Raw genomic sequence first — 27565 nt, 5'->3', positions numbered from 1 at the left:
ATACATTTACATCCCTCCTTCACCTCACAAAAACTGAGACATTAAATGAACGGCAATGAGTGACACTGCCTCTGAAAACTGAAAAGTATGGCATCATTCACAATGACCTAAACCTGTCTTCTGTGGGATCATTGGTGTTAGATTGAAAAGACTATCAATGACCCTAAAGTGGTAAAAAGGATTGGTTGGAAACTTTAAGCCATGATTATAAGTGCTTGGAATCTTACAAGATGAATGCTCATAATACAGTCACCAGCGAACATGTTAGGATGCAAGGAAGTCTGTTTGCTTTTGGTGGTAACCTGGGCAGAATACAAGTCCTTTGAAAGTGTCCATTTCCCTTTGAAGTCTTCAAAGCTTAACCTGTTAACTGTGGCCATATACTGCATGAAACTGTACACAACACCGGAAATGTGAGGCCTGAAGATGTGCATAAATGGTGTGTTGTCTAGAGATGAGTGTTTGTTTCTATGGTGATTTTATATGTGCTATCCAGCTAAATTTGGAACCTCACTCCCTCAGCTGCAAAATGGTCAAGTGAGGCTGCTGTTGTGGATGAGAAATGGATGAAATGCAGTTTCTGTGTCGTGCCACTAGAGGTCAGGAAACATACACAAACAACCTAGAATGAAGCTCGTAGTTTTCTCATTTGGAATGGCTTTGCGCTTTCAGTAGTAACTCATTTTAATCTTCTAATTACAACCGTAAGACTTTGAACACTTGCTGTAATTTATTGTTTCAGTTCATATTACAAACAACTCAAGTTCCTTTCAACATTGCAAGGATGGGCACTAACAAGGACCATGAAGTTTTACATTAATCTTACATTAATCTTAGCCTTAATTTACAGGTGATGTGTCTGATCCTGGTTTCATTTACCAGGTAATCTCCCTGTGTACCCTATGAAGTATTATTATTTGCTGAATTAGATGTTTGTCAGTACACAATGCCACATTCACCAAGGAGGGGAAATGTGGCAGGTCTCTCTAAGAGTAGTATCCCCACATGAAGACGGCAACAGTCATCATGATGATGCCGTTGGCATTGACGACGTGTTTCCAGACGGGGTCCTCGCTGATATCGGGCATCTGGTCGGACGCCTCCTTGACTTCTTGCTCGGTGGGCTCAGGAGCCTGAACAGAGCTTACGCCGCAGAACCAGCCAATCAGGCGGCCGATGCAGGACTGGGGCCGCTCTGCCTCTGTGTGGGCGGATGAGAAACGGGGTCAGGAGACACGAGTTCAGACAGACAAAAACATGCAGAATTCTGGCGGGGGTGGGGGGAACAGACACATGGGACAGAAAGGAAGGGCTGCCCCCCACCCTTTTCCTCCTCCAGCCTGGCCTGGCTCCTCTCCGCCGCCTCTCTCCGTGCTCTCCTCGCTCTCTCCTCCTCCTCCCAGTCCAGGTCTTCCCTCACCTCCTTAGAGTGCCGTAGGCTGAACACCAGACGGTGCAGCTAGAATGAGAGGCGGGAAAGCATTCGCAATGACAAACATGCAACAGTAGGAGGAAAACATTTTCTCTGCCATATTAAGGTCACTGCAGTCAAAAACATCCTAATATATTTCATATTATTTGCACAAATGACAAAAGCAACCCCTGTTTAAATATTTCATTAAGATAGAAGGGACTCAATGTTTTACTCAGTGTTTTCATTGTTTCATTGTTCATCATTGTGACTCTAGGCCAGTGATTTTCCATTCCTGAATATCTGGGCCAGTGAACACCGGTGAAGTGTCATTATCCATCTGCACACCAGGGTACTCACGTTTCTGTCAGGTATCGCTGGGGTGCAGTAACTCACGATGAGCACCAGGGCGGCAGTGCAGAAGAATAACAGCACAGCGAAATAGAGGTAGTGAACTCCACACACCAGAGAGGGGCAGTTCGAGGGGAAGATGCAGCTCCCCGACCCGAATGTGAACTCCGGCACCATCCGACACAAACCCATGAACAGGCCACCTATGAGACCCCAGAATGCCCCCTGCCAGAGGGAAGGAGGAATGGGTGATGGAGGGAAAAAGAAAAATTTTCAGACTTCTAGAGAGATAAAGAATAAAAATCAGCATTAGAGAACTGGCCAGTCATCAAACTTCTCTTCTCCAGCTGTTCACTCTCCCCACCACCAGGTGCCTCTGCACCCCAAACCCCTCTATCTCTACCCCTCCCCCTTCTTTCACCATTCTCCCTCTATCCTGTTGTGTTTCCGCCTCCTTTACCGGCTCGTTGACCCTCTTCACAAAAACTGCCAGGAAGAAGACTGCGGCGATGGGTGGGGCCAGGTAACTGGTGACCGATTGGATGTAGTCAAACAGCTGACCGCTCTGGGCAGCCTGGACCACGGGGATCCAACAGATACTGATAGACACGATGCACAGAACCCACACTCTGAGAGAGAGAGAGAGGTGGGGATTATTAGAGTGATGGCAGAGAAGGGAGCACGGACAGCTTTATGAACTGTCCAGATACAGACCCCCAGCGCAGCTGAAAAAACACACAGGCACGTGCACAAGGGGGGCATGAGCCCCGGCCCTTTTAGTTCTAAAGTCAGAAATGCCCTTTCCTGCCAGATCGACTACTGCTAAGCCTTCCTCTTTTTAAATCTGAGCCCCTGCACTCCAGAATGTCTGTGCACGGCCCTGCACGCACGCACACACACACACACGCACACACAGATGTAGTCGGAGGGCCCAAACCTGCCCACGATCATGAGCTCCCGGTCCCGGGCCTGGGGTCTGATGCGGGTCCAGATGTCCATGGTGAAGAGGGTGCTGCTGCTGTTAAAGATGGAGGCCAGAGAGCTCATCAGAGCGGCCAGCATGACTGCTAGCATCAGACCCCTCAGGCCTGGGAGAGGGGAGGCAGATACTTATTAGGAAGACCGAGACGCACATGCTGACAATTCCAAGAATGGGAAACTGCCTCTTAAAACTGATCAGCAGACATGAAGGGACATAGTCACTTTGTGAAGTCATTCCTTAACCTGAACGTCGTCAGTGAAACTCAGTGGGGTGGAGACTCACCGTCGGGCATGATGGACACCACCAGCTTGGGGTAGGCGATGTTGGAGCAGCCAACCTCAGTCCCACACACTTCCTTGCACACTTCTGGAACCACACAGCCCACCTCCTCTGTGGAGGTGGATGCAAGAGTATGGTGGGGGGAGGGAGGGTTCCAAATTGTGCACAAGCAAAGCAAAACACAAGCAAAAACATGGATTTAAACGTGTTCCCAAAGACTTTCTGATCAAATCATTTCCCATTTTTAAAGCTGAATATGTTATTATCGCCGACTGCATAAGAGTCAGAGTTAAAAAGTTTCAGTAAAAAAACCTCCATGCCATGGCTTCTGTATCTCACGAATGTGTGACAGAATGATGCTTGTATGTGATTTGTTTGTGTTACTGTGATGTTTGAGTGTGATGTGTGCAATGTGTATTAGCACAATGTGTGAGCCGACAGAACATCTCAAAAAACAAAACACATCATGAAGTCACTAGCAAAAAATACGTCTGAGTCCATATCAGAGTAACAGACAACTGCCATTTCCATGGTGTCTGCAACGGTAAAGGTCTTAGACACAGGTAAAAGAGTTCTACCGGACTCAGGTGTGAGGCCTTAGGTGTGAATGATTACTGGCGTGTTTTTTAGCGGCCGACTCGGTGAGCCAGCTGAGGGGGACTCACCGGGGTACAGCACCCGGCTGATCATGCCGGGGAACACCATGAGGAACATGGGCAGCAGCTTCAGGTACCCGCACATGATGCAACCTGCCTTCACATGGGTCAGGCTGCGGGCCGCCAGACAGCGCTGCACAATCACCTGCAACAGGAGGGAGGCCGTGAACACCGCCGCCATTCTGTGCCACATGAGGTTATTAATGACCAGGATACCACAGAGCAGTCCTGTAGATGTTCTATATTTGGTCCAGATATATAGCTCCTTGTGCTTCACGCTTGAAGTTCTGAAGGTTTATTGATGAGGCTGTAGGTGTTCTTATTTGTTGACTTGCTGTGAACATTCTTTGTAGGGGTGTGGCGTAAGAGAAATCTCACATAATTTAATCTGCTTTGGTGAGTGAATCTCATCTGTCAAGAATATAATTAATGCCCAGAGATTCACCTATTTAGAGTTTTATTACTACCCAGAATATCACTATTGCTCAGACTAGCTCACCAATAAGGAGAATCTCATCTGATCAGAGAATCTCACCCCCACAGGGGATCTCATCTGTATCTCATCAAACCTTGTTATCTCATCTGACCAAAGTCTCTCACCTAAACCAGAGTATCTGATTTGATTTAAGCATCATTACTGACCAGAATGTCACTACAGTCCAGAGTTTTTCATCTGCATACAGCATTCCATCCGATCAGAGTATCTCACCAGTGTAACTTCACCTGCATGGAGTGTCTCACCTGGTCAGTGCACCAGTACCACCCGCCCACGATGGCGATTCCGAACAGCACCCCGGGCCAGGGCAGGTCCCCCTCCACGGGGTCGCGGAGCAGCTGGAAAGCGTCGGCCCGAGGGGTGTAGCAGCGCGCCGAGATGTTGTAGCGCTCGGGTTCCCGGGACTGCCTTTCAGACGGGAGGGCGTCATGATACTTCTCCAGCAGGGCGTTGTACCCTCCGACCTCAATGAAGGCTGCGGGGAGGGAGAGAGATCGATGCTGAGAATTTTAAATGTACTTCAGTGGAGGCTTGTCCACTTCCTCAGAGAAAACCCCACAAGAACATCGCACATGAAAACTGCATCACAGGTTTGTGAGATGTAGGGCATGCACTTCAGCCAGCAGCTGATTCATACCTATGTTGGCAATTTGAATTCCAGTCAAAACATTGATTTCATATAAAAAACATCAATCAACAGGGGAGTATTCATTAGAGTCCTTTATACTGAGGGCAACTGCTGAAACACAGTCTAGCAGAAAGAAGTGCTTTATATTTATGCCCAGAAATATTTGCCCACAATAGGGTTCCGTTGTTTGCCAGACATGAAGGGCTCGTGGCAGCCATCATAGCTTTGGCAAAATATGTCAGTATCATTTTAACATGCTGTCACACAATAACACAATGTTATTTTTAGTACATTTACTCACAAAACGCAGTGAGGACAAAGGCCCCAGCAATAATGACAAAGGTCTGGACTGTGTCAGTGTACATCAGAGCTGCCAGGCCACCTGGAGGAGAACATGTTTCATTAGATATGCCAGTCACACAGGACATAAATACACAAGCAGCATGGACACCATTTTCACTGTTTCCAATAACAGTCACCTGTTACAGTGTGGATTCACAGGTACCTGTTAGACAGTATGGAGTCAGATACCTACAACACAGTGTGGTGTCAAAGTTACTTGTCAAAATATGATGAGGTCATTTAACTATTAGAGTATGGTGGAGTCACAATTAGGGAGTGTGGGATCAGAGTCACCCGCGAAGGAGTCAAAGTTGCTGGTTAGAAAAAGTGGAGTCAAGGATTATCTGTCAGAGTGCTATTACAGCAACATTACCTGTGACAGTGTAGAGTGCTGTGATAGACAGCAGAGCGATGACAGCCACATAGATATTCCAGCCCAGGGCCTGCTGTATGAAGACTGCTCCCGAGAACATGTCCACCTGAGACACAGAGGGAGGAGGAGAGCTCTCTGCTTTGGGCTGGTCTAGCATAAAGTGACTCCTATTAAAAGAATATTTTTATATGGGCTTGTGTTTCAGGTCTCATAATTATAAACCATCGAAAATGTGTATTGTTTGATTTATGTAAACAGTAAATGCCATCTCATTCCCTGTGCGTGACAAACCCACTGGGAAAGGAGTTGAGATTCCCTTTGCTTTGGAGAGGGCAAACCATGTTCAGTTCAGTTCAGTTTTGCTTAGGCATTGTCAAAACTGTCTTGCTTGTGAAAGAGCTTTGGCTTATGGGCCTAAAGTTCCTAGGAGGGACAGGGAGACTTACAGAAATTTTAGTGAAGATGTAGAGGAAAAGAGAGATGACTGAGAGGTAGAGACTAATCCGCCCCCCTCCAAACCTCTTTTTCAGGTACTGGGGCATGGTGATGACCTGGAGGGTAGTGAGCGAGAGAGGACAGAGGATGATAAGGAGAAGAGAGAAAAGAGAAACAATTTAGCAGTTACAAATGTATTGAAGATCAAACGAGCTGGAATTTGGCAGGATCTAGTCTCTGAACAGTATTTTCCAACTGCTTCCAAAATAAATCAGGCCCAGAATAATGGGGATGAAACTGAATTCTGCTGTATAACATTGGCCTTGGATCAGCTGCAGTGTTATCACATAATGGCTGTAGTTAGGATTTGGATTTAATAAGCTGATCAATTCTCAGGAACATTAAGCACCCAGAGCAACATTATAGTTTTGGCACCAGTTAAAGAAAATATATCCCTTGATAAACATATCACCTTTTTATGAATATACCTCAAACTAAGTTCTTATTACACAAAAATAGCCAACAAAAGGTCCTGTATGTTAAATTAACAGGGGTATGTGTGTGTCTTACCCCAGCTGTGAGATAGACAGGTACAAATAGCCAGCCCAGCAGCAGCACGATAAACAATGCCTGAATAAAGAAGAAGGCAGTGAAAGATGTAAAAATGGTGTAAATGTCCTAATGTGAGTTTACAATATGAAAGATATGCTGTGGTCCCTTTTCTCTTCTCAACACTGATCTCAAAACTAGCACCATAGAGACTCAATGGATTAAGAGTTACACGGATAGGGAGACAGCAGTAGACACATACATTCCATTCAAACCCCCCGACAGCGATGCCGCTGGCCGCCCCTGTCCCAGCCAGGCCCACAAAGTGACCGCTGCCAATGTTGCTGGCAAACAGAGAGGCACCAACCTGAGAGAGAGAGAGACAGAGAGAATGGGCTGAAAAGGGGGCATGGGGGATGTGGGTTTTGGGGTAAAGAGGAAGCAGTTGCTTGGGCAAAACAGGAAGAGAGAGAGCAGTGGGGGAAAGTGTGAGGTGAAGGAATGTTAAAAACATTTGATTGAAGGGGATGGGAGGATAAAGGAATGGTAAATGGACTGATGGGTAAAGTAAGTATGGGAAAAATAGGAGAAAATAGGAAGATTTCAACTGGACCTTTTTATGTATCAGAGAAACTGAAACATAAGGGGGATAAACAGATGATGAAAGGAGATATTGCCAACGGACAGGACAACAATATGAAATTGAAAAAAGCATGATTTTCTCACCGGCCACCACACCATGGTCCGACCTGCGAGGAAGTAACCACCCACTGTCCCACGATTGGTCCGGAACATGGACTGCAAAATGGGACAGCCAATTAATTAATTCAGAGATTGTGCCCATGTGTACCAGCATATGACTGTGTGTGTTCCTGTTCCATAAGCAATAAGCTCAGTTCTCAGTTCTTGGAACGCCAACTGCTGGTTCTCACACAATGCATGCCATAAGTCCTGGGCACAGACTGGCGGGAAAGTTGACAAGTCAGTAAAAATGGCAGACTTTCTTAAAGACCACTCAGAACCATCAGACCTACATCAAGCCACTGCAATATCAGCCACATTCAAACACACAGTGAGACGGACAGGTGGACAGACAGCAGATTACCCAGATCCCCACGCCGATGACCATCAGGAAGTAGCCGACGATGACGATGATGTCGGCAGGGTTGTCGATGGCAACGCTTGTCCCCATACTTTTCCAAGTGTCCACTGAACTCAAAGTGTTGTGTCAAAGGCAGACAAAAGAATGTTGATGCGTTGAAGAGAGCAAGAGACACAGACAATTGTAGAGAGCAGAGCAGGGAGATTGAGTGAAAGAGAGACAATAATGGGAGCACAGCAGAAAGGATGGCAATGTGGACCTTTGACCACTAAAAAAAGACGCTGATGCAAGACTTTATTAATGGCAGTAATTATTAACACATTGGCTTTCATTCAATAACTCCCCACGCATCAGCAGATGTGTGAACATCCCACTAGCTCTCCTTTTCTTTCCAGGCAGGAGAGATAGGTGTTCATCTGGTGCTGGTGTATTCATGGGGTTAAAAAGATGATGGCAATGACCCAAACACTTCATCATTGTGAATGACATATTATCATATGCCAGTTTTTACTAATAAAGATATTAGGTGGAATTTACCAATTTGAAACCTTTGAAGGCTTTTTCACTTAACGACACATTCTCAGATCTGTGCCTACCACATGCTCCTCAAACTTCCTCCTCAGACTTCATAAAATGGGACCATTGATATGTTCACAGCAGTGGTCACATGACCATGAATCCTGGGCAGTAGAGGACATAGAGAAATGGGCAGTGGCTACAATGTGGGGCCTAGTGCAAATCAGCAATGATGGGGAGTGAGACTTTATCAACCTCAGGATTGCTGCAGCTACCACATGCTGTCAATCAGCCTCTGGAATGAACCAGTCAGCCATACGGCGCCAATCACTGACTGCTATGATCCATTCAAAAGGCTTTGCTGTCCACAGTAAAACACTAGGACAGTTTCTAATCAGTAAGTCACATGTAACACGTGGCGGCTGTGTCCATTTCGAGGTTCATGAAGCCTCAGTCTCCCGCTGCTGCAGAACAGGCAGGTAGCCAGACGGAGCAAACGAATGTGTTGTTGACTAAGAGCACACAGGGGTACATGTTGTTCGGTGAAGTTCCTTCTAATGTGTAACGGCAGTTTGGTTAATGATCTTTATTCCTCTAAAGAACAGCACTGCTGAGGCATTCAGAGGACAGACACCTATCAGACCTTCAGTGACATCAGGACAAGGCCAAGGCCAGCGGATTCACCACGCTGTCCTGTTTAGGGGTCAGATCTAAAAGTCACGTCGCATTAAACCAGCAATGACAAGACAATGTGCACTCACCCCGACTCGCAACTTTTCAACTACACATCATCTGCCCTGTCCACAAATCTTTCCCAGAGGAGCGCGAGTTTAAACCTTATTGGTAGAAGACACAGTGGAGGAGCCTGTGAGTGTCTGGTGATGAGTGAGAGGTGGGGGTGTCAGTCAGTTTGAAGTCACAAACATTTTACATACCATGCAAGAAGTATGTTCATGGATAAATTTTGTCTGATCAAATGGACTTGCAAACCTCCTTGGCTTGAAGAAAGAATCAACAACAAAAACACCAAGAAGAAACCAAGAAGAAACCAACAAGAAATTACTCCCAGAAAAATAAATTAACAAATATTCTTTTAATTATTTTAATAGCACTGTTATCATAACCTTTTCAAAATATTATTTTACGTTTCAGTCCTTTTATGGTACATTGGCTCAAGTGTCTTCTTTCTCTGGTACAGAACCATATGTACACACACACACAAAACACGCGCGTACGCACGAACACACATTTGCAAGCATATTCTCAAACATACACCGGCACAGACCATACAAACTCCAAGCTTTGAACATCTGGTTCCAAGAGGAAAAATAAACTGCGACTAAATGATATTAAAAGCAAGATGTGCAGAAGTATGTTTAATAGCAGGTAGAAGAGAAAAGTTAGAAAAATGGCTTGAATATGGTGAATGCGGTCCTCAGCTGATATGATGTGGTCAATTGCTCGTCCTGTTTCTGGTCAGGGGAGTACCCCAACTGTGACTCTGACAGATTGCCTCCTGTTCATTTGCCTCGAAAGTGTGCGTTTCACATCTTGCCTTCTTTTGTGAGGCAGCTTTGTGGGTCAAGGAATACCTGCCTTATTGAGATAGACCCAAAGACAGGGGCATTGGGCTGTTTTACATTTCACTACAAGTTGTATACTGTTTATAACTGTGTATGTGACAAGTAAAGTTCTTGAAATCTTGAAATCTTGAAGGGCACACTACTGTGAAGTTGTGAATCAAGGTCTCAGAGCCCCAAGAGCTGGGCTGGGTTTTCACATTCATTTAGGTCTTGGGGGAGTCTGACTATGACTCATAATGTCTTGGCTCCATTAACAGATATTATAATAAAGAAAAGAAAAAAACACCTCCAGGACTCAAAGGCTAGCCCCTAGAGTCCAGTCCAACTAACTGAAACTGAAGAGCAGGGTGAAGAGCGGCAGTGTATGAGGTTTTTCTGCCCAACAATTACAGTCAATCCATAAGCATCTGGGGGACACCTGATAAACCTTATATATATATATATATATTATTATTTTGACTGGAGGTGATCATTATCTTGGGATGAAATCCACTTCGATTCTGACTTCCTGCAAAAGGCAGAACTGACAACCTGATGATCTGAACTTGTTCAGCTGGTGTCTGAAACCATGAACATCCCCAGAATGACCTTTTTTTCTTGGAAACATCCGATTTAGTAAGTGATGGATATTCAATAAATGGAATTACATGAAAAAGGTTTAAACACTGATAACTAAAAGCATACCCTTGTGTCAGGCAATAAAATAAAGAAAAATGTTCTGGAGTCTGGATAAAGTAGCAATAAAATTCAGAGTCGGAGAAACATGCTCTGTGACCGGTGCAACTTGATCCTGGAGAGCATTAAGTCTTCAGATCTTTCGCAGTGTCAAGATACTCATAATTTCACCAAATAACTCTCACTTTTATTTATTTATCTTTTTTTTGCTTTATTGGCACAATTAGAGCGGGGTTACCGAACTCTGTTTGACAGAGTGTGAAACCAGAGCTTGCCACAAGTGCTTTGTTGGCTTGGGGGGGGGGGGGGGGGGGGTAGTCAATCAAAGCTTTGAGCCTGTACATCTCAACATTTTAACATGAAGATTCCATTGCCTTCCTGTACAGAAACTGGAGAAAATAACATGATTAATAACAGTGTTGAAGTTGGGTTTAAGGTTATGGTTAGGCATAGTGTAACATGCTAATGTAGGGCTCTCGTCTGTATCAAACAATACAGCATATTAGAATTTTCCAGTATTGGTTCCTATTCATAAAGCAAGATAATGGCAGCCTGTAATGGAAAATTTGTAAACTACTCATCATTATAATTAGTCATTTTGTCACATGGAGCCACCTAGATGAGAAAAACAAGCCCATGGCAAATGTTGCTTACCATTTCTTAGAATGAACCTCTAGTTTAAGAGTCTGTTGCTAAATCGCTTTATGAACAGGGACCATTAATCCTTTGGTATTAAAATAACCTGCTCATTCATTAAGATAAGATACTCTACCCCAAAGTATTCCTTTCTGAAGAGTCAGATGACATCTCAGGAAGCCGGTTTCATTTTTGAGTTACTAAAATCATTCTTAGGCAAATTTAAACCAACGGTCTGGGCTTGCCAGAAGAGGCTAAAGCCAGAAGAGGCTAAAGCTAAGAACCAGGGGCTTCCAAACGGGGCGTGGTGGCTGCTACTTGTGATGGCCTACGTTTGTTCAGCGATGAAAGCTGGACCTGAATTCTCTTCCAAAATTCTGAAATTCCGTTTTGGAATTTCGAGAATTCCAGACCTCTGAACTATCCAGAATCCCATAATTTTGGAATTTCACACCAACGGAGTGGGGGACAGAGCAGCAGCACACACCAAACCCCTGAACAACAAGTAACTGTGAAAGGAGGTCAGTCCAGCGAGGAGGGGGTGGTGGTGGTAGTGGTGGTGGGGTTGCAGTTGTGTCAAGTAAAGCGGATTCCCGTAGCAAAGAGTATTCACAGTCTCTCCTAGCCAGCTCAAGGGCAGTATTCCAGAACACACACAGTCCGTTTTGTGTCTAATACTCAATAAATAATCGAAATTTGATCATGATTTCATCATTATTGTTTTTCTATAACTTAAACACTCATCTTCAAGGAATTAATCAGTTAGGACTACTCCAACATTCAAAGAAGTTTAAAACCTTCTAAAAACAAAGTAGACCTTATCCTGTCCTAATTGGTTACCATCATTATACTATATCTGATTGAAAAACACATGTACATGCTCACATATTCATATCGTTTAAGCCCTAGGTATAGAATTACTAGATTGGTGGAAAGTTGTAGTTGATCTAGTATCCTATGTGATGTCCTGAATGGACATGCTTGCAGGGGAGAGCTATCTTGACATTCTATAATCACAGTGGCTTCTATTATTGATAAAGAATTACATTTGAATTAGGAAAAAATGACCCTTTCTAGAATGGTCTCTCTAGTCTCTCACATGTCTGACCATGGCTTTTAATTAGTGCAACCATTCTAGTTTTTTCTGTTGCTATGGTCAAAACCATGGTAGCAGTCGGCTGGGTCCGTTGTGGAACACTGCGCTTGCTTTACATTCAGATACCAGTGTCCCACTGTGTCTCCAAACCAGTTTTCAATAAAGTTAGATTCAGACTGAATGGCAGAGTGAAGCAGATACGGCATCTGCATTGCCGGAGCCCTTTGTTGATTCTGTTGCTACTTGTCGTGTGTGCGGTCCTCTCGTGCCAGCCTCAGGCGGGACAGGATGTGTTTTTTGGGGAACTTGAGGGTGGTGCAGCCGAACTGGCTGACCCCCCCGGTGTCCCCCGGCAGCTTCTCGCGCCGCTGCACCCAGCTGCGCCAGCCGGGCTTCCAGCAGTACACGCTGTCATAGAAACGGGCGCCGTTCTCGCCGCCCAGCACGTAGATCCTGCGCTTCCAGCGCGCCACCCCCCCGCCGGCGATGCGCCGCGGTAGCCCCGGGAACACCACGGGGCTGGGGGCGCGGTCGCTGCCCCCGCCCCCGCCCCGCTCGGCCGCCGCCTCCCGCTCGCCCCCGGAGCCCCGCCCCTCCCGGAAGAAGAGCACGCGGCCCGTGGCGTCCAGCGGCTCCAGCTGGGTGTAGTTGCCGTCCAGGAACTTGGTGGCGTCCCGCAGGTACCCGCCCACAGCGCACACCCCGCCTCGCACCGCCACGCCGCCGGCCAGGCAGGTGGCGCCCGAGTCCAGGCCCACCCGGCTCCAGGAGCGGCTCAGGGTGTGGTAGATGAGCACGCCCGAGTGCACCACCGCCCGGTTCTGCTCCAGCGTGGTGCCGCCCAGGAGGTAGAGCCGCCCTCGCAGGGCGGCGCAGGCAAAGGAGCGCAGGGGCAGGGGCAGGCGGGGCCCGGGGCCCCAGCGCAGAGAGGCCAGGTCCAGGCTCTCGCAGGAGTCCAGCAGCGCGGCCCGGTTGCATCCGCCCAGCGCGTAGAGCGTGTCGCCGCAGCCGAGCAGCCCCAGCATGGCCCGGGGCTGGGACAGCGAGGGCCGCGGGATCCAGCGGTCCTGCACGGTGTCGTACTCGTGCACGGAGGACGACACCTGGCCCCCCCGCAGGATGCCGCCGGCCACGAAGAGGCGCCCGCCGATGGCAGTGCAGCCGGGGCACAGCAGCGAGCCCAGTGCCGCCAGCTTCTCCCACTTGCCCGTGCGCGGGTCGAAGCAGTCCACCGTGAAGTCGCTCTCGCGCAGCGACTCGTCCTCCCGCGCCTTCAGGTCCACGCAGACGATCTTCTTCTCGAACATGCCCTCGCGGGGCCGCAGCGGCCCCCCGGGGCCCTCCCCAAAGCCCAGCCCCAGCTCCTGCGCCAGCCTCTGGCTCTCCTCGGGCGCCAGCAGGCCCGGCCGCAGGTGGCGCAGCAGGGCGGGCATGTGCGGGTAGCGCTGCCGCGGCTGGTGCTCGGCCCAGCGGCGGGCGGCGTCGTACACCTCCGCCTCCGACTCCACGCCCAGCCGGTCGGAGCCCAGGAGGCTGCCCAGCGTGCCGGGGTCCAGCAGCAGGAAGTCGTGCTGGCGGGCCACGCGGGGGAAGTGCTGGGCCACCAGGCGCAGGGAGGCCCGCAGCAGCAGCTGGTCGTGGTGCGAGCGGGCCAGAGAGTACATGCCCAGGCAGTTCTCCACCGAGAGGTGCTCAAACAGGAACCTGCAAGCACGCCAGAACACCAGTGAGGCAGGACCCATGGGAGCAGCGTCGTCACTGGCTACACTGAGGAGACTGATGTGCTGAATTTTTAAATAACTTCTTATGATTTATATACACACTATATGGACAAAAGTATTCGGACGCCTGACCATTACATTGTAATGACATTGTATTCAAATGCATATACTTTAATATGGAGTTGGTCCCCCTTTTGCAGCTATAACAGCTTCCACTCTTCTTGGAAGGCTTTCCACAAGAATTTGGAGTGTTTCTGTGGGAATTTGTGCCCATTCATTCTGTAGAGCATTTATGAGGTCAGGCACTGCTGTTGGATGAGAAGGCCTGGCTCGCAACCTCCGTTCCAGTTCATCCCAAAGGTGCTCGATGGGGTTGAGGTCAGGGCTCTGTGCGGGCCAGTCAAGTTCTTCTGCACCGAACTCATCAAACCATGTCTTTATAGTCCTTGCTTTGTGCACTGGGGCACAGTCATGTTGGAATAGAAAAGGGCCTTCCCCAAACTGTTGCCACAAAGCTGGAAGCATAGCATTGTCCAAAATGTCTTGGTATGCTGAAGCATTAAGATTGCCCTTCACTGGAGATAAGGGGCCTAGCCAAATACTTTTGTCCAAATATAGTGTATATCAGGGAAGCAGGAAGCGCTAACGCACTATAATCATTAATTTTAAAAATAATAATTAATAAAAGAAATATGCAATCATACTTTTGCACATTTTTGGTCTGTAGGACTATGCAGACTAGATAAGCTTGTTGACATATGTAAAAGCTGCTAGACTAATACATTTTTAGAAATTCTAACAATTATCCCTTTGACCCACTATAAGGGAGAGGATGAGGAAGCAAATGTCCAATTAAGTAGCATCTGGCTGATGTCCTTAATGGTCACCAGCTGTTGTGTTTTTTTCTTTTTTACACAGCAATATGTTTGGCAGTTAATGCAAAATATGAAATAATTGAGAAAATGAAACACTTGCTTAATTTGTTCCACAATGTTATAAAAAACAGTTGTGATTTGATTGAATCTGGGCCTGAGCATCCCAGAGGCACTGTTCCAGAATTACATTTTATAAGTTAAGCGTGTCTGTACTGGGAGATGTGTGGTGTTAACTGGCATTACCTGAGTATAAGAGCATAGGTATACTGGTGCCTACGACTGCTAGTGTATCAATGGTTCTGATTATCAGTATCTGGGACTGAAAAATCCTTTAGCATACCAATGCTTCAGCAGATAGGGTTTTAAAACTACCACTCCCTCAGTATGTCAGTATTCCTCAGTGTATAAGAGAGACTGTATCAGTGCCTGAATGCAGCTGTGTCATTGCAGCTGTCTGATTACTGAGTAGTTAAGTCACCTGGAGCACAAGTCCTGAAGGGGCATCACTTGAAGACGATTGGCTGCCACAAACAGATCCTCTGCTGTGTCCAGGCTAAGGCCCGCCTCCCCGGTGTACACGAACTGGATGACTGTCTCCATGACGGATGGCGTCACCTCCTCCAATCGGATTTCAGTGAGGCGGGACTCCACAAGTGGGCTGGTGAACATGGCGCGGAAATAGGGACTGACAGCAGCCAGGAGAACTCTGGAGAGGACAGGAGGGAGAAGCAAATCAGAGACCTGTGGGAGGCTCAGCACTGACTGCAGGACAAAATGTTGGAAACTGAGTATAGCGTGTATGTGACTGGGTTGAGTCTGCAAAGGGCTCAGTGTGTTGTGTGACAGTGACACCACATGGCCTCAACTCTGTGTGTGTTCAAGACGTGCTGCCGCGTCTAACCTACCTGTGACACATGAACTTCTTCCCCTCCACTAGGAGAGTCACATCACACAACTGCTGAGCATCCAGAAGCTGCTTCAGCCCTGTGAGAGAGGGAGGGAGGGATACAGAGGTCAGGAGAGACAGGGAGAGAGAGAGAGAGAGAGAAAGGGGGAGAGAGACAGAGAGAGAGGGGGAGGGAGAGAGAGATTAACATGCAGGCCCAGCAGGAGAGCACTGCAGTGAGTGTTAAGGGGGGGGGGGGGGGGGGGGGGGCGACACTGAGTGAGACTACATGAGCTTGTCTGTGCCTCACCGTGAGTGATGTAGTCTCCTAGGGGGGTGGTGCTGTCGTCTGGGAAGTCCTCCTCCTCAGAGTCGCTGTCAGAGAGGGGCTCCCCGCCGCCCCCATCCCCGTCCTGCCAGGGCTGCGGCCTCCATGTGGCCCCCCCGCCTCGAATTGCGCTCATCTGAAGGAGGGACAGTGCCTAATCACCAACAGCAAACTGCCATTCTCTACATCACCAAGTAAGAGTAGCTTTATCAGCAGCCATATGACCTCTGTGAGCTCAGGGCATTGAAGGATTTCATGAGGGAAACATCACAGGCTGGTTGCCACCAACCTGAGAGGTGACTGCAACACAAAAGGAGGTAGTTGATGACACTGGAAGGTGGTCTAGAGCTCAAAGGAAAACCTGTGCATCATAACAAACTGCTACGTTCACCGCTCCCCCCACAAACCCTTTTACTGACGGATATAAACATTAGAATCAACTGACCAAGCCGCTATCGTCTTAATAATTCCCGCGTTTTGGCAGTTGCACTACGTTCATTGCCATAGAGCAGCGACACTCCTCATCTAGTTGTATTGTCGGTCAGTCACATAAAGTTTCACTCACCCTGGTAAGCGTAGGATGGCCCTAGTTAGTCGTGATCGCAGTTTCTGACAACTCCCCTCAGCCTCCTCTCCAGCAGGCTACTGAAAGAATGTCCTTTCAGGAACGTCTGTCAATAGGATAAAATATAGTCGCGGCCGCCCGTGTCCTTCGCGCTCCGGTCGCCCCGCAACCTGCCCGTCCTGTACTGAGTGACACCGGGTATCTGATGCATCACGACTCATTCCGCATTTCTACAGCAGAGGCACAGGAGTACAACTGTTTTGGCCGGTGCCTTGCCGACAGCCACTTCATTCAGCGACCCTTTAACTGAGGCACCTAGCTGTCCGCTTTGCCTGTCCCCTTTCCCCGCCTGCGGTATCTCAGAAAATCACCTGGAGAGAACACCGCACAGAGTTTCCTGTGTAAAAAGACAATTGCGTCTCTCCGTTCAGTGACATACTGATTTACACGTTCTAATTCCGTAAGCTAAGCGGACAACAGGCTGGTCATGTCGGAACCGCACTGCAACGCTGCGCAGCCTCTCATTGGATACCCTCTGACCCTAATTAGCGGATGTGACGATTTGTTTTGGGTTCACAACATAATTAAAATGCAAACTGAGAATTGAGAGTATTTTTGCCCTCGGATTTCTACGAAGCGCCGGCTACTTAACACATCTTGGGCAAGGAAAATTGAAATTTGCGACACATTTTCTGAAACTGACGTGTACTTTCTTTGCGATGTTTTAATGGGCTTATCGATGGTCTTCCGTTTCCATTACTCTATTGGTCCCTACTGTCGTCCCGCCCCCGTTTACTTAACATACTTCCACCAGGAGAAATGGCGACCTCCGTAGGCATGCTAGTACGGCTCGGCATATCATACATTCGGAAACCGGCTTCACGACATTGTGCATGGAGAACTGTACTATTGTCCCGCTGTGCTCACAACGTCCGGAGCAGCTTATACGAGCATGTCTCCGAGGGCTACAGCGACAAACCGGATCTTGACATGCAAGCCGTCTGCGAGGAGACGGACAAAGTCATATCTAACGTGGAGAGTCGCAAAGGAGATCTGGAGGGAGCGGACGTCCGAGAAATAGTGAGTTTCGGGGTGTCAGTCTGTCTACATGTATGTGTCAAGTTAGCTATATTGATAGACATTTTAGTCATATATGCCCATTGTCAACTCACCTTCTGGCTAGCTGTCTATCTAGTCTAGATCAGCTGGTCTGCGCAGCTCCAAAGTGCGAACGGATGCTTGTGAAGTGAATATGAATGTACGCTTGTTGGTTATACCGTATAAATGTCAGAGAGTGGCTGGTTGAAAGGTTCATTCAGCCAAATAACGAGTCTAAGTCACCGTGCGAGTGTAAGGGAATGTCGCTATTCCAGCTGTCAGCATGCAACGGCATGTTTCAATGTGCATATAATAACCAACATATTTGACTTTGCATTAGTTATTTGACGGAAGTTATTTGAGCTGCGTATTTGACGGAGGTGCCCGAATAAAACAGTAAGGAATAGCAGCTATGTTCTTTGATGCGATATGCTGTTGTGTCGCAGGTTTGTAACTTCTTGTGTAATGTTCCTGTGTAAGTTTTTGCCGTACAGATCTTTGTCTCACGGTTGTGTGTGTGACCGTGTGTGACACTGTGTGTCTGATATGTTTGTGGCTCTGTGTTATGAGGTAACAGTGTGGCAGCAGCTACAGGAGGTGAGGAGGCGCATTTCTTCCCTGGAGAGGCAGAAGGAGGAGATAAGCACCTACGTTAAAGCCCTTGTGGTCAGTATGAATATTTCATATACCAGTTATGGATTTTATTTCTTTTGGGGTGGCTGTGTGGTGTATAGTTCAAAGGGTTGGGCCTGTAACCAGAATCTTGCAGGTGTAATTCTTAGTCACGGCACTGCCAGAGTAGTAGCAAGGTGAATTGCTGGAGTAAATTTGAATGCATCCATAATGTATACAATGTGAGCTGTTTAATTGACCTTGGCTGATGGTGAATGCTATGCAAATAAGTCATAGAAAATAATTTGATCTTTGCTTATCTGCTATGTACACAAACTCACACAATATTTTTAGGTTACCTAAAAGTAGACATATTCACAGAGTCTCAAAACAAAACATTTCATTTCCATAAATTGATGTCTATGGAAATTGTTTGTGATAATATTCCTTGCAGTAGTATTTCACATATTACTTGGGAAGTGTGGTCATGTACAGAGATTATAACACAATCTTTTAATTGTTTCATTTTAAAGTTAAATTATCAAATGCTCAGACTGGATGGTAATAGGAAGCATTTCCTACAAATGAGAAGTTTACAACTGCACATTTTTCATTTTTTTTTGAATGAGATGCTGTTGTTTGGACTCTATTAAGAAGAAAAACTAGTTTCCTGATCCAATATAACACTGCAACTACGAATGCACAGTGACATTATTATTATTATGCCTCAAGTAATTAAAACTTACCTCTAACTGTCATATGAGCGAAAAATAAAGGGTCAGTTCTTGCTATGTTTGTGGCTGCTGGATTTATCTAGAGTCTTTCCTCACCTGTTGTAACAGCTTTCTTATAAGGTCCAGATCAAATTACCTTTTTGTCTTTACCCAGTTCTCATTTACTTGACCAGAATGGTTCTATGTCATGAAAAGTTTGTTTGGGATACTGTCTGAGTTGGTGGGTAAGCTTTGCACTGTTTCAGTGACTGGGCTCAGGGAGATGGTGATTTCTGCTTTGTTAATGGTGATTAATTTTTCTCCTCTTTTATTTGTAGGAACAACATGACAAGAAAATTTTGCCCAGTGTAAGTGTTTCAGCCTTCCTCCCATGCAAACAAACACACACACACACACACACACACACACACACACACACACACTCTTACATTGCAAAGAATTTTCTGCAGAGTACAATAAGAGATTATTCCAAAAGATTACTGAAACATAGTGGGCCTGATTCTAGTGGGAGATATATGGAAACATTTGATTTTACATTTTGGTTTAGATTATATTTGTCTGTAAGGGTCATTGTGTCAGTGTGATGTTGTTGTGACTCAGCAGATCCCCCTGGTGGTGATGTTGGAATAGCAGTCATACTGTTGGAAAGACTCTCCCTATGGCTGCCTGTTGGCCTCAGATGCCCTCTCTCTCCCTTAGTTGCCGGAATTTGCAAAAGCAAGAGATGAGGGGCGACAGATCCGGCTCAGTCTGAAGCAGCTGTACCCCCGGGAGAGCGAGCTGGAGCAGCAGCACTACCTCCGAGCCCTGCGCTTGCCCAACACCACACACCCCAACGTGGTGAGGACAGACGCACCCTGTCTGAAGCATTTGAGCCGACACATTAAGACTCTGACCTTCTGAGAGACGCTAGCATATCTGAACACTTATATATCACCTGACACACCTAGACAATTACTGCAGCGACATTAATACACCTAGATACATAAATACTGACACACTCTCCAAAGGACATGGACTGAGAGGCACTGACATGTCCGCTTATTCCAAAGAGGCACTTCCAGACGCACACATACATTTAGATGTTGACACACTGACACTCCAAGACACACTTATGGAATGAGACACAGTGACGTATTTAGATACTTACTGCGGAGAGGCACTGACACACCTAGCTACTTAGGTGCAGACAAACTGAGACGTGTATGTACTGAGGGAGACTCACTCGTTTAGATCCTTATCTGCTATGAGGCAGTGGGATACTTGTCAGCATTGTCACACCCCCGGTGTTTTGAAGCTTGACGCATTACAGACACTGATGAACTGAGATGGGCGAATATAGACAGTAATGTCCTCCGGCACAGTGAGAGAGCCACTGTTCTGACGTGTAACCACGGAATGGCAAAGTTCTGGCTAACTGATTTGATAGGTTTGGACAGGAATATGTGTGTATGTATAACTATTTTGAATTGCCCAAATCTGTCTCGAAAGTCACCCTGATTCTACTTTCAGCCAATAGGAGATGAGAGCCAGGCTAGAGTGGTGGAGCTGGTTGGACAAAAACAAGGTAAGGTGGGAGTAGAAGCTTGGGCAGTTCATTAAAGGAGGTGGTACTTAAGCTGTATGTAGACGGTGATACCTGTTGCTCAATTTAGATGTGAATACCCAGGGAAACTTCTGGAGTGATTGTGTATGCAGTTTTCTCATGATATTTTCTTTCCTGTTCCAGAGTTTGACTTCCAAGCAAAGGGACACTTGGAGATTGGGGAGCAATTAGACATCATCAGGCAGAGGTCGGAGGTCATTTCAGCATGCTTCTTTCATCTTTCTCTCTCTTCCGTCACTCCCCCTGTCTTCTAGGGTAGTGAGTTAGTTTGATTTCCTATCTGAAATGAAGGAGATATGAGGATGCAGGCTTGGGAAGAATGGTGTCCTTCACAGGCTCAGCAGCTCCCTGTACAGTGAGTGGTAGTACCTGCTCACACCACTAGATGGTGTAATTTTGTGCTTCTTCTTTTTTCCATTCTTTGTGTAAACATGTGATAAAATGGGTTGCATTGTATACCTGGATATATTTGTTTTATGTTAAATTTTCTGCTGTGTCAGGTATCATGGTTGTCACATCCACAGCATTATACATTACCGCCCCATTAGATATTCATTCTGTTTAATTTCTGTTAATGAAGTAGATTTACATATACACATATTTTTTCTTTAATCTTTTTTTACATTTGGAATATTGAATGCCTTTTCCCCATTTGCTCCCAATTTGAAATGCCCAATTGTATCATAGACATGCTGCTCTAAGTAATATGCTGCTCTCATTGCTGCAACCCCTGCAGTCAGTCTGAGAGGTCACCAATCTGACCAGCAGGCGTTGCTGGTGAGCAATGGAGTGGATAAGCCCCTGGCTGACCTACCCTCCCCGATATTCCTGGCAGAATGAAGGCAATTTATTCCACCGCTGTGGGTTCCTGGTCATTGTCAGCAAATGACACGGCTAGGATCAAACTGGGGTTGTAGGGCTCAACCTGTGCTCGTATTAATGTGGGACAGCAAGCATAGTGATAAGGTACAGGGCTCATAACCGAAAGGCTGCTGCTTCAATTTCCTGCTGGGGCACTGCTGTTGTACCCTCAGGCAAGGTATTTAACCTAAAATTGCCTCAGTAAATATCCCAACTTATATGAATGGATAAAATTGTAAGCTACTGTATCTAAGTTGCTCTGGGTAAGAGCATCTGTTAAATGACAATAATGTAATGTAATGATGTGTGTGTGCGTGTGAGTGCATGTGTGCGCGCGTGTGTGTATATTCACCCTGTACCCCTCCCTTCTGTCTTCCTTTGATTGCATAGAAATGGCGTATGGAAAATGAAAAACACACAGAAATCATCACCCCCTCCCCCTCCCCACTCCCCCTCCCTTTTTCCCTCTCTCCCTCCCTCTGTGTAACCTGTGGGGTGTCATTAGCTGATTGCTGCTTAATTTTGTATGAGGTGTTTTTGCTGGGTCCCTCTCCCCCCAGGCGCTGTGCAGTTAGGTGCCAGCTGTGTGTGCCCATTGTGGCGCTGGCGTGCTCACACGCTCCTGTTGTTCCCGTGTCACCCCTTTGTCCCTAATTACCCCGAGTCACTGTTACAGCCAACAGAGTTCTGTTCAGCACGCTGCGTCAGTACCGCTCCCTTTCTCTATAACCTCTTCTCTTATTCATTAGTGACATCACTCAAGTGTATCTATTGTGGCAGCACTGTTGTTTTCTGCCAGTGATTTTCCACTTAATGACAGTGTAGCACACTTACCTGCTACTCAGGAACACACAGTGAAAGTTATTAATCATTCACTGTTAGAAGATTGAAATACTGTGTAATTACTGCTGATGTGTTCCTGGAAGTCACCTGTGGTTGGTTGCTCAAGTGCCGGTGTATGTTAACACAAATGTCAAGTGATGTTGGTGTGAGCTTTTACACTATGGGGAAGACTAGTAGATGTGCCACTTTTGCTTTTTAGTGCAGTTCACTCTCCCTTCATTCTCCTTATTCCCTCTCTCTCCCCCTCCCCTCCTCTCACCCCACTTGTTTTTCTGTCTGTCCTCTATCCATCAGACGCCTGGCTCATGTGTCGGGTCATAGGTCATACTATCTGAGGGGGGCCGGGGCTCGACTTCAGATGGCTCTGCAGAACTTTGCCCTTGACACCCTGCAGCGTCGGGTAGGTCTGATTGTCTCTGGTTGTGTATACAGATACACTCTGTCTCTCCATGGCTTTTCAAGCAGACTGTGATTAGGTTGTTTTTCTTTATCTCCACACATATCCATAATGCCTGTGAACATCTTTGTTATGCATGTCTTTGTCTGTCCATCTGTCTGTCCTACTGTCTTAGTGAATGAAGTGCTCCCCTCTTTCCCACAGGGGTTTGTTCCCATGGTTGTGCCAGACATGCTGAAGGCGGCTGTGTTTGTGAGTACTGTCCTCTTCCTTCTGTATGTACACACATACACACACTTACACTGACTGAGTAACTGACTGCCTGCCTGGCTGCCAGACAGACACCTACACACATAGACTGACAGACAGACTGACAGACTATCAGTCAGTTGGTCATGTTTTTGGAACCTAAGCACATCCGCACAGTATTTGACTGGATTGCTGGAATCAGTTTCCGCTTTCAGGTGCACTTTTTGTCCTGACAGTCTTGTTTTGCCTGTGAAGATGTTCCTCCCCTCTTCCTTTCTCTTCCGCTCTTTTCTCTCTCTGTTGAAACATGCTTGAATATTTATTTTGAAACTAGGGAAAGTGTGATGCTAATATAGCAGGGCTTTTAGGTCTTCACATGTGTTTGTGATTTTTTTATTTTTCCTTTATTTTTTTCTTTTCGTGTTTTTACTTTATTCAACTGTTTTGACAGCTTTTGACAGCTCCATCCTTCCCCCTCTCTCTCTTGCTCTCAGTTCAATGGTGCTTTATATACTTACATGCTACAAATACATCTGCATAGATATGTATGGTAAACCTATAAGGAATGTAAATAAAAGAAGTACTGGGGTAATGTGTTATTCCGTCTCCCTCAGGAAGGCTGTGGGATGCAGCCCCATGCTCATCAGTCTCAGGTGTACTCCCTGGACCCCTCCCGCTTCCCGGACCTCAACCTGGCCGGCACCGGGGAGGTGGGCGTGGCAGGTGAGGGAGACCCGCAGAGTGGGCAGGTTGGGGTGTGTGTGCGTGTGTGGCAGGGGGTTAGGATGGGGGTGGTATAGCATGCAGGTGGATGTAGGCAAGGGCAGCATTGTGAATACAGTGTTATCCACCTCATGTGCCAGCAGGTCATGGCTGCTTTAGCTCTGCTGATGAAACTAGCAGTTGAGGTTCTGCTTTTGGCTTTTACCCCTTTTATACGTTTTGGCTCCTGTACAATTCCATCTAAATAAGTGAATCATAAAATATTCAAGGTGTAAAAATGAAGTGTTCCTGTTCATCAAATAAACAGTGCTCCGTGTATTTATACAGTCTGTACAATTAAGTAGACGATGACAGAGAAGGAGCTGTGCTTTATTATTGATGAGTATGCAGGTTGGAGGGTGAGAGAAGTCCACAGGAGTCTAGCATTCTGTAGTCTATTTGGATTGTTGATTAGTTTAGTTGATTTCTAATTAGTTTATTGATCCCAGCGTGTCACTGATGAGTGAATGTAATGCAGTCCTGGTAAAAGAGAAGTGCGGTTAGCTGATGTGTCTTATAGTGGTATCCTGCTCCCCCCAGGGTATTTCATGGACCATGCTGTGAACCACAAGGACCTGCCTGTTAGGTGAGCCTTATTATGTTCCACAGAGGTCGACCTCAGCAACGGCCTCAATGTCCAACGTGCCTGTGAATGTCTTGCTGCTTCTGCCATTTAGTTGAACTGGTGCGTGTGCTTGTGTGTGTGTGTGTGTGTGTGTGTGTGTGTGTGTGTGTGTGTGTGTGTGTGTGTGTGCGCGCGCGTGTGTGTGTGTGTGCGCGTGCGCGTGCGCGTGCGTGCGTGCGTGCGTGCGTGCGTGCGTGCGTGCGTGTGTGTGTTACAGGACAGTGTGCTGCAGCACGTGTTATCGGGCGGAGACGGAGACAGGGAAGGAGGCCTGGGGTCTCTACAGAGTGCATCACTTCAACAAGGTGAGATGGATCCAGTGCGTATGGTATCTGTATGCAGATCTATTTGGGAGACAGATTGCGGGTGTGTTAATGAGACCGAGTGGAAGCGTATCTGTGTGCATGAAGGGAAGGGGTGTTAACGTGTATGCAGGTGTGTTGAAAGTGTGTCATTTGGAAGTCTGCTGGTGTGTTTTGAGTGGAGGTGTGAGGCTCTAACCCAGGATCAGTTTCAGCATTCAAAACATAATGGTCTTGGTTGAAGTTTAGGCTTGTGTTAAGAGCTGGTCCTTAGTTGTTGTAGAGAGAGTTTCCATGTGCGTCTGATCTCGGCACAGGTGGAGATGTTTTGCGTGTCAGCAGATGAAACTGGAGAGGAGAGCGCCCAGATACTGGAAGAGTTTGTGTCTCTGCAGAAGGAGATCTTCTCAGCCTTGGAACTGCACTACAGGTCAGTCCGCTTCTGTGTCTGTGTGCATGCATGTGCGCGCATGCCTGAATGGGTATACAAGTGTGTATAGTCAGCGTGCATTCTGCTGCTTCTGTGTGTATCCTTGCCTCAGTAAGTGTGTGTGTGTGTGTGTGTGTGTGTGTGTGTGTGTGTATGTACATCTGTATGTGTGTGTGTTCCAGATGTCAGTTGTCAGATGTCTCTCACTCTTCCCGCAGAGTGCTGGACATGCCCACTCAGGAGCTGGGCGCCCCTGCACACAGGAAGTTTGACATCGAGGCCTGGATGCCAGGCCGGGGCAGCTATGGAGAGGTCAGTGTCAGCAGCATCTAACCACATGGCAGCATTACAGCTCTCTGTGTTAACATGGGCATTGTGTTCTTTCAAAGTGAAGCCATTAGTAATACGAGTAAATGACACCACTAAAAATACTAAGCTGTGCTTGCAGCCATGGTTAGATTTGGAGCTCTTGGAACGTGACTAGAATGAGCCTGTTGCTGTGCCTTTCACCCGAGCCAGCGAGGCGTAACAGTTAATGAATCGGTAACCTTTCACTGAGGTGTGAATAAATGCCTCATGGCTCAAGGCTATCTCTCACCTCAGATTTCCAGCGCCTCCAACTGCACAGATTACCAGAGCCGACGCCTCAACATCCTGTACGAGAAGGAGGGAGGGAGCCTGCACTACGCTCACACGGTACGAGAGAACGGAAGAAACGGGATGGGGCTGTGGTTTAAAGAAAAATGAGCAAAGAGCAGGACATTGGGTGATCATTGCTACCCAGGCTCAAGCGTTGATTGGATACTTCAGGACAACCCACACTCCTGCATATATGGTGCTTCTGCTACTTAAGTGTCCTTGTAAAACCATAAGAGGGATGTTTGTAGAAAAAACTAAACTTGATCAGTTGCATGGTGTACACACCTGACATGCTGTGGCCATCTTAAAGGAAATTCCACCACCTAAGAAATCCCCTTTATAACCTCTGTGTGAAAGATAGGTTGGAAGAAGCTATATTCCATGTAGAGCAAACTTGTATTGCTCTACTACCAGGATGATGTTGCTTCAGTGTTATAGAAATGGTGGGAGAATGTCATGCGTTCATTGGCTGTGACTTCTCTCTGTCTTTCCTGGCCCAGGTGAATGCTACAGCCTGTGCAATCCCTCGGACCATCATCGCCATTCTTGAGACTCACCAGACTAAAGTAGGCACATGCTCACACGCACGTACACACGCTTACACACGTAATGGAATCGTTGCCAGACGTGACATCAATAATGTATGAGCCGCTGGATGTCACACCCTGTTTTGTTTGCTGCCTTTTAGGACGGGACTGTGCGAGTGCCCCGTGCCTTGCAGCCCTACATGGGGTCAGAGGTCATCGAGAAGCCCAAATACACCCCTTTGAAATACATCGGCCCGAACCAGCCGCACCAACCCCCCCGACCCACCCCCAAACCCAGATGATGTGAGCACCATCTGGATTACTGGACACGAGGACCTTACTCCAACAGAGGGGTGTTTTTCCTGTGTGAACAGCACTGCAATGGGCCACCAGGACGCCCAGTCATGTATATACACTTATTCAGTACACTCTGTGTCAGTTCATGGTGCTGGTGAAATAAACCCCATCACAAACAAGGCCTGCATCACTCTTATTAGAAATAAACACTTGCGCCAACCACCCCACGCGGCTAGTTCTTTGACCATCATCATAGTTGAGTAGGTGGATTCATGACAGAGCTGACACAAATCAAGAGCATGCCATCCTTTGCAACAGGGTGCAGTTCAACTGATAGTATCTTTAGCTGCCAGCATCACTCACCACTTCTGTGGGTATGAGTGCTGTTAAAGGGAAGTGGGTGCTCTGCACCATCATGGTCCTCCAGGCTCAGGGCTGAGTGGCTGTGCTGCAGTGGATCATACTTGATAATAACAATAACTAGAAAATCAGGAGGAAGAGCCTTGCCACTCAATGATTTACCACCAAGAAATGATGGCTATGTTATGTACCACACAACCTTAAGAGGATACAGGCTCTTACTGTACCTTTAGTAATGGAATAATGAATATTTCTATTTTTACAGTAGACATACACATAGACAGTGCAGCTGGAAGGTTGACACCGCTGTGGCACCAGGGTCACAGAGCTCATCCAACCACTTACTGTGAAGCACACCACGGCGAGGACAGGCTATTGACTAGCTGCAAGGGAAAGAACAGCTGTGTTGAATGATGAATATATCCACATTCATTATTTCAGGAAGCGCAGAGAAAAGGAAGAGAACAAAGAAATTTATTGCTCCTTAAGGGAATATTTGCCTTGCAGCGTTCGCAAAATACAGGCATAATGCTACCATACAAAAGTAAAGCTGCATAATGCACGAGTGCAGGAGAGCTGAGAGAGTGATGATGGCCAGCCAACGGTGTTGTTCCATTACATGCATCACTTTCTTTTCACGCGTTCTTTGGAGTCGTTTCGTAATCCCGCTGTCTGTCACACAGACACGGTGTCAAAACGCGCATCTGTGGAGTAGTTGGTTTTCTGGCGAAGTGCATT

General features: G+C 46.9%; 3 protein-coding genes across 5 annotated transcripts; 1 reads left to right on the top strand and 2 right to left on the bottom strand.

The window, feature by feature from the left end:
• Positions 1-986: 986 nt before the first annotated feature.
• Positions 987-14304, bottom strand: slc5a2 (solute carrier family 5 member 2). 2 transcript variants are annotated; one of them, XM_036536280.1, is made up of 16 exons: positions 14291-14304; positions 7608-7695; positions 7229-7300; positions 6765-6869; positions 6524-6583; positions 5965-6069; positions 5519-5624; positions 5105-5185; positions 4421-4650; positions 3689-3824; positions 3027-3134; positions 2700-2850; positions 2223-2391; positions 1772-1987; positions 1324-1459; positions 987-1201 (listed from the first exon to the last, which is right to left on the bottom strand). In XM_036536280.1, the coding sequence occupies exons 1-16, from the start codon at positions 14302-14304 to the stop codon at positions 987-989; spliced, it is 1992 nt and encodes a 663-aa protein (XP_036392173.1). The 2 variants fall into 2 exon arrangements, with proteins under 2 accessions (XP_036392173.1, XP_036392174.1); XM_036536281.1 differs by lacking the exon at positions 14291-14304 and having other exon boundaries at positions 987-1199; positions 1376-1459; positions 7608-7694.
• si:dkey-260j18.2 (uncharacterized protein LOC325231 homolog) lies at positions 11927-17711 on the bottom strand. 2 transcript variants are annotated; one of them, XM_036536279.1, is made up of 5 exons: positions 17658-17711; positions 15903-16056; positions 15612-15690; positions 15185-15412; positions 11927-13814 (listed from the first exon to the last, which is right to left on the bottom strand). In XM_036536279.1, exons 2-5 carry the CDS (start codon positions 16054-16056, stop codon positions 12350-12352), a joined length of 1926 nt encoding a protein of 641 aa, XP_036392172.1. In that variant the 5' UTR covers positions 17658-17711; the 3' UTR covers positions 11927-12349. The 2 variants fall into 2 exon arrangements, with proteins under 2 accessions (XP_036392172.1, XP_036392171.1); XM_036536278.1 differs by lacking the exon at positions 17658-17711 and adding an exon at positions 16486-16989.
• On the top strand, positions 17305-26678 carry sars2 (seryl-tRNA synthetase 2, mitochondrial). Its single transcript, XM_036536282.1, has 16 exons — positions 17305-17565; positions 18154-18249; positions 19247-19276; positions 19629-19769; positions 20442-20496; positions 20659-20722; positions 22534-22639; positions 22841-22888; positions 23500-23608; positions 24188-24233; positions 24490-24577; positions 24892-25004; positions 25223-25316; positions 25608-25700; positions 26144-26209; positions 26332-26678. Exons 1-16 carry the CDS (start codon positions 17305-17307, stop codon positions 26470-26472), a joined length of 1551 nt encoding a protein of 516 aa, XP_036392175.1. The 3' UTR covers positions 26473-26678.
• Positions 26679-27565: the final 887 nt, after the last annotated feature.

Source organism: Megalops cyprinoides, chromosome 9 (genome assembly GCF_013368585.1).
Source record: "Megalops cyprinoides isolate fMegCyp1 chromosome 9, fMegCyp1.pri, whole genome shotgun sequence".
NCBI classification, from domain to species: Eukaryota; Metazoa; Chordata; class Actinopteri; order Elopiformes; family Megalopidae; genus Megalops; species Megalops cyprinoides.
The sequence above is the reverse complement of the archived record's forward strand: the minus strand, read 5'-3'. Positions and strand labels throughout refer to the sequence as shown.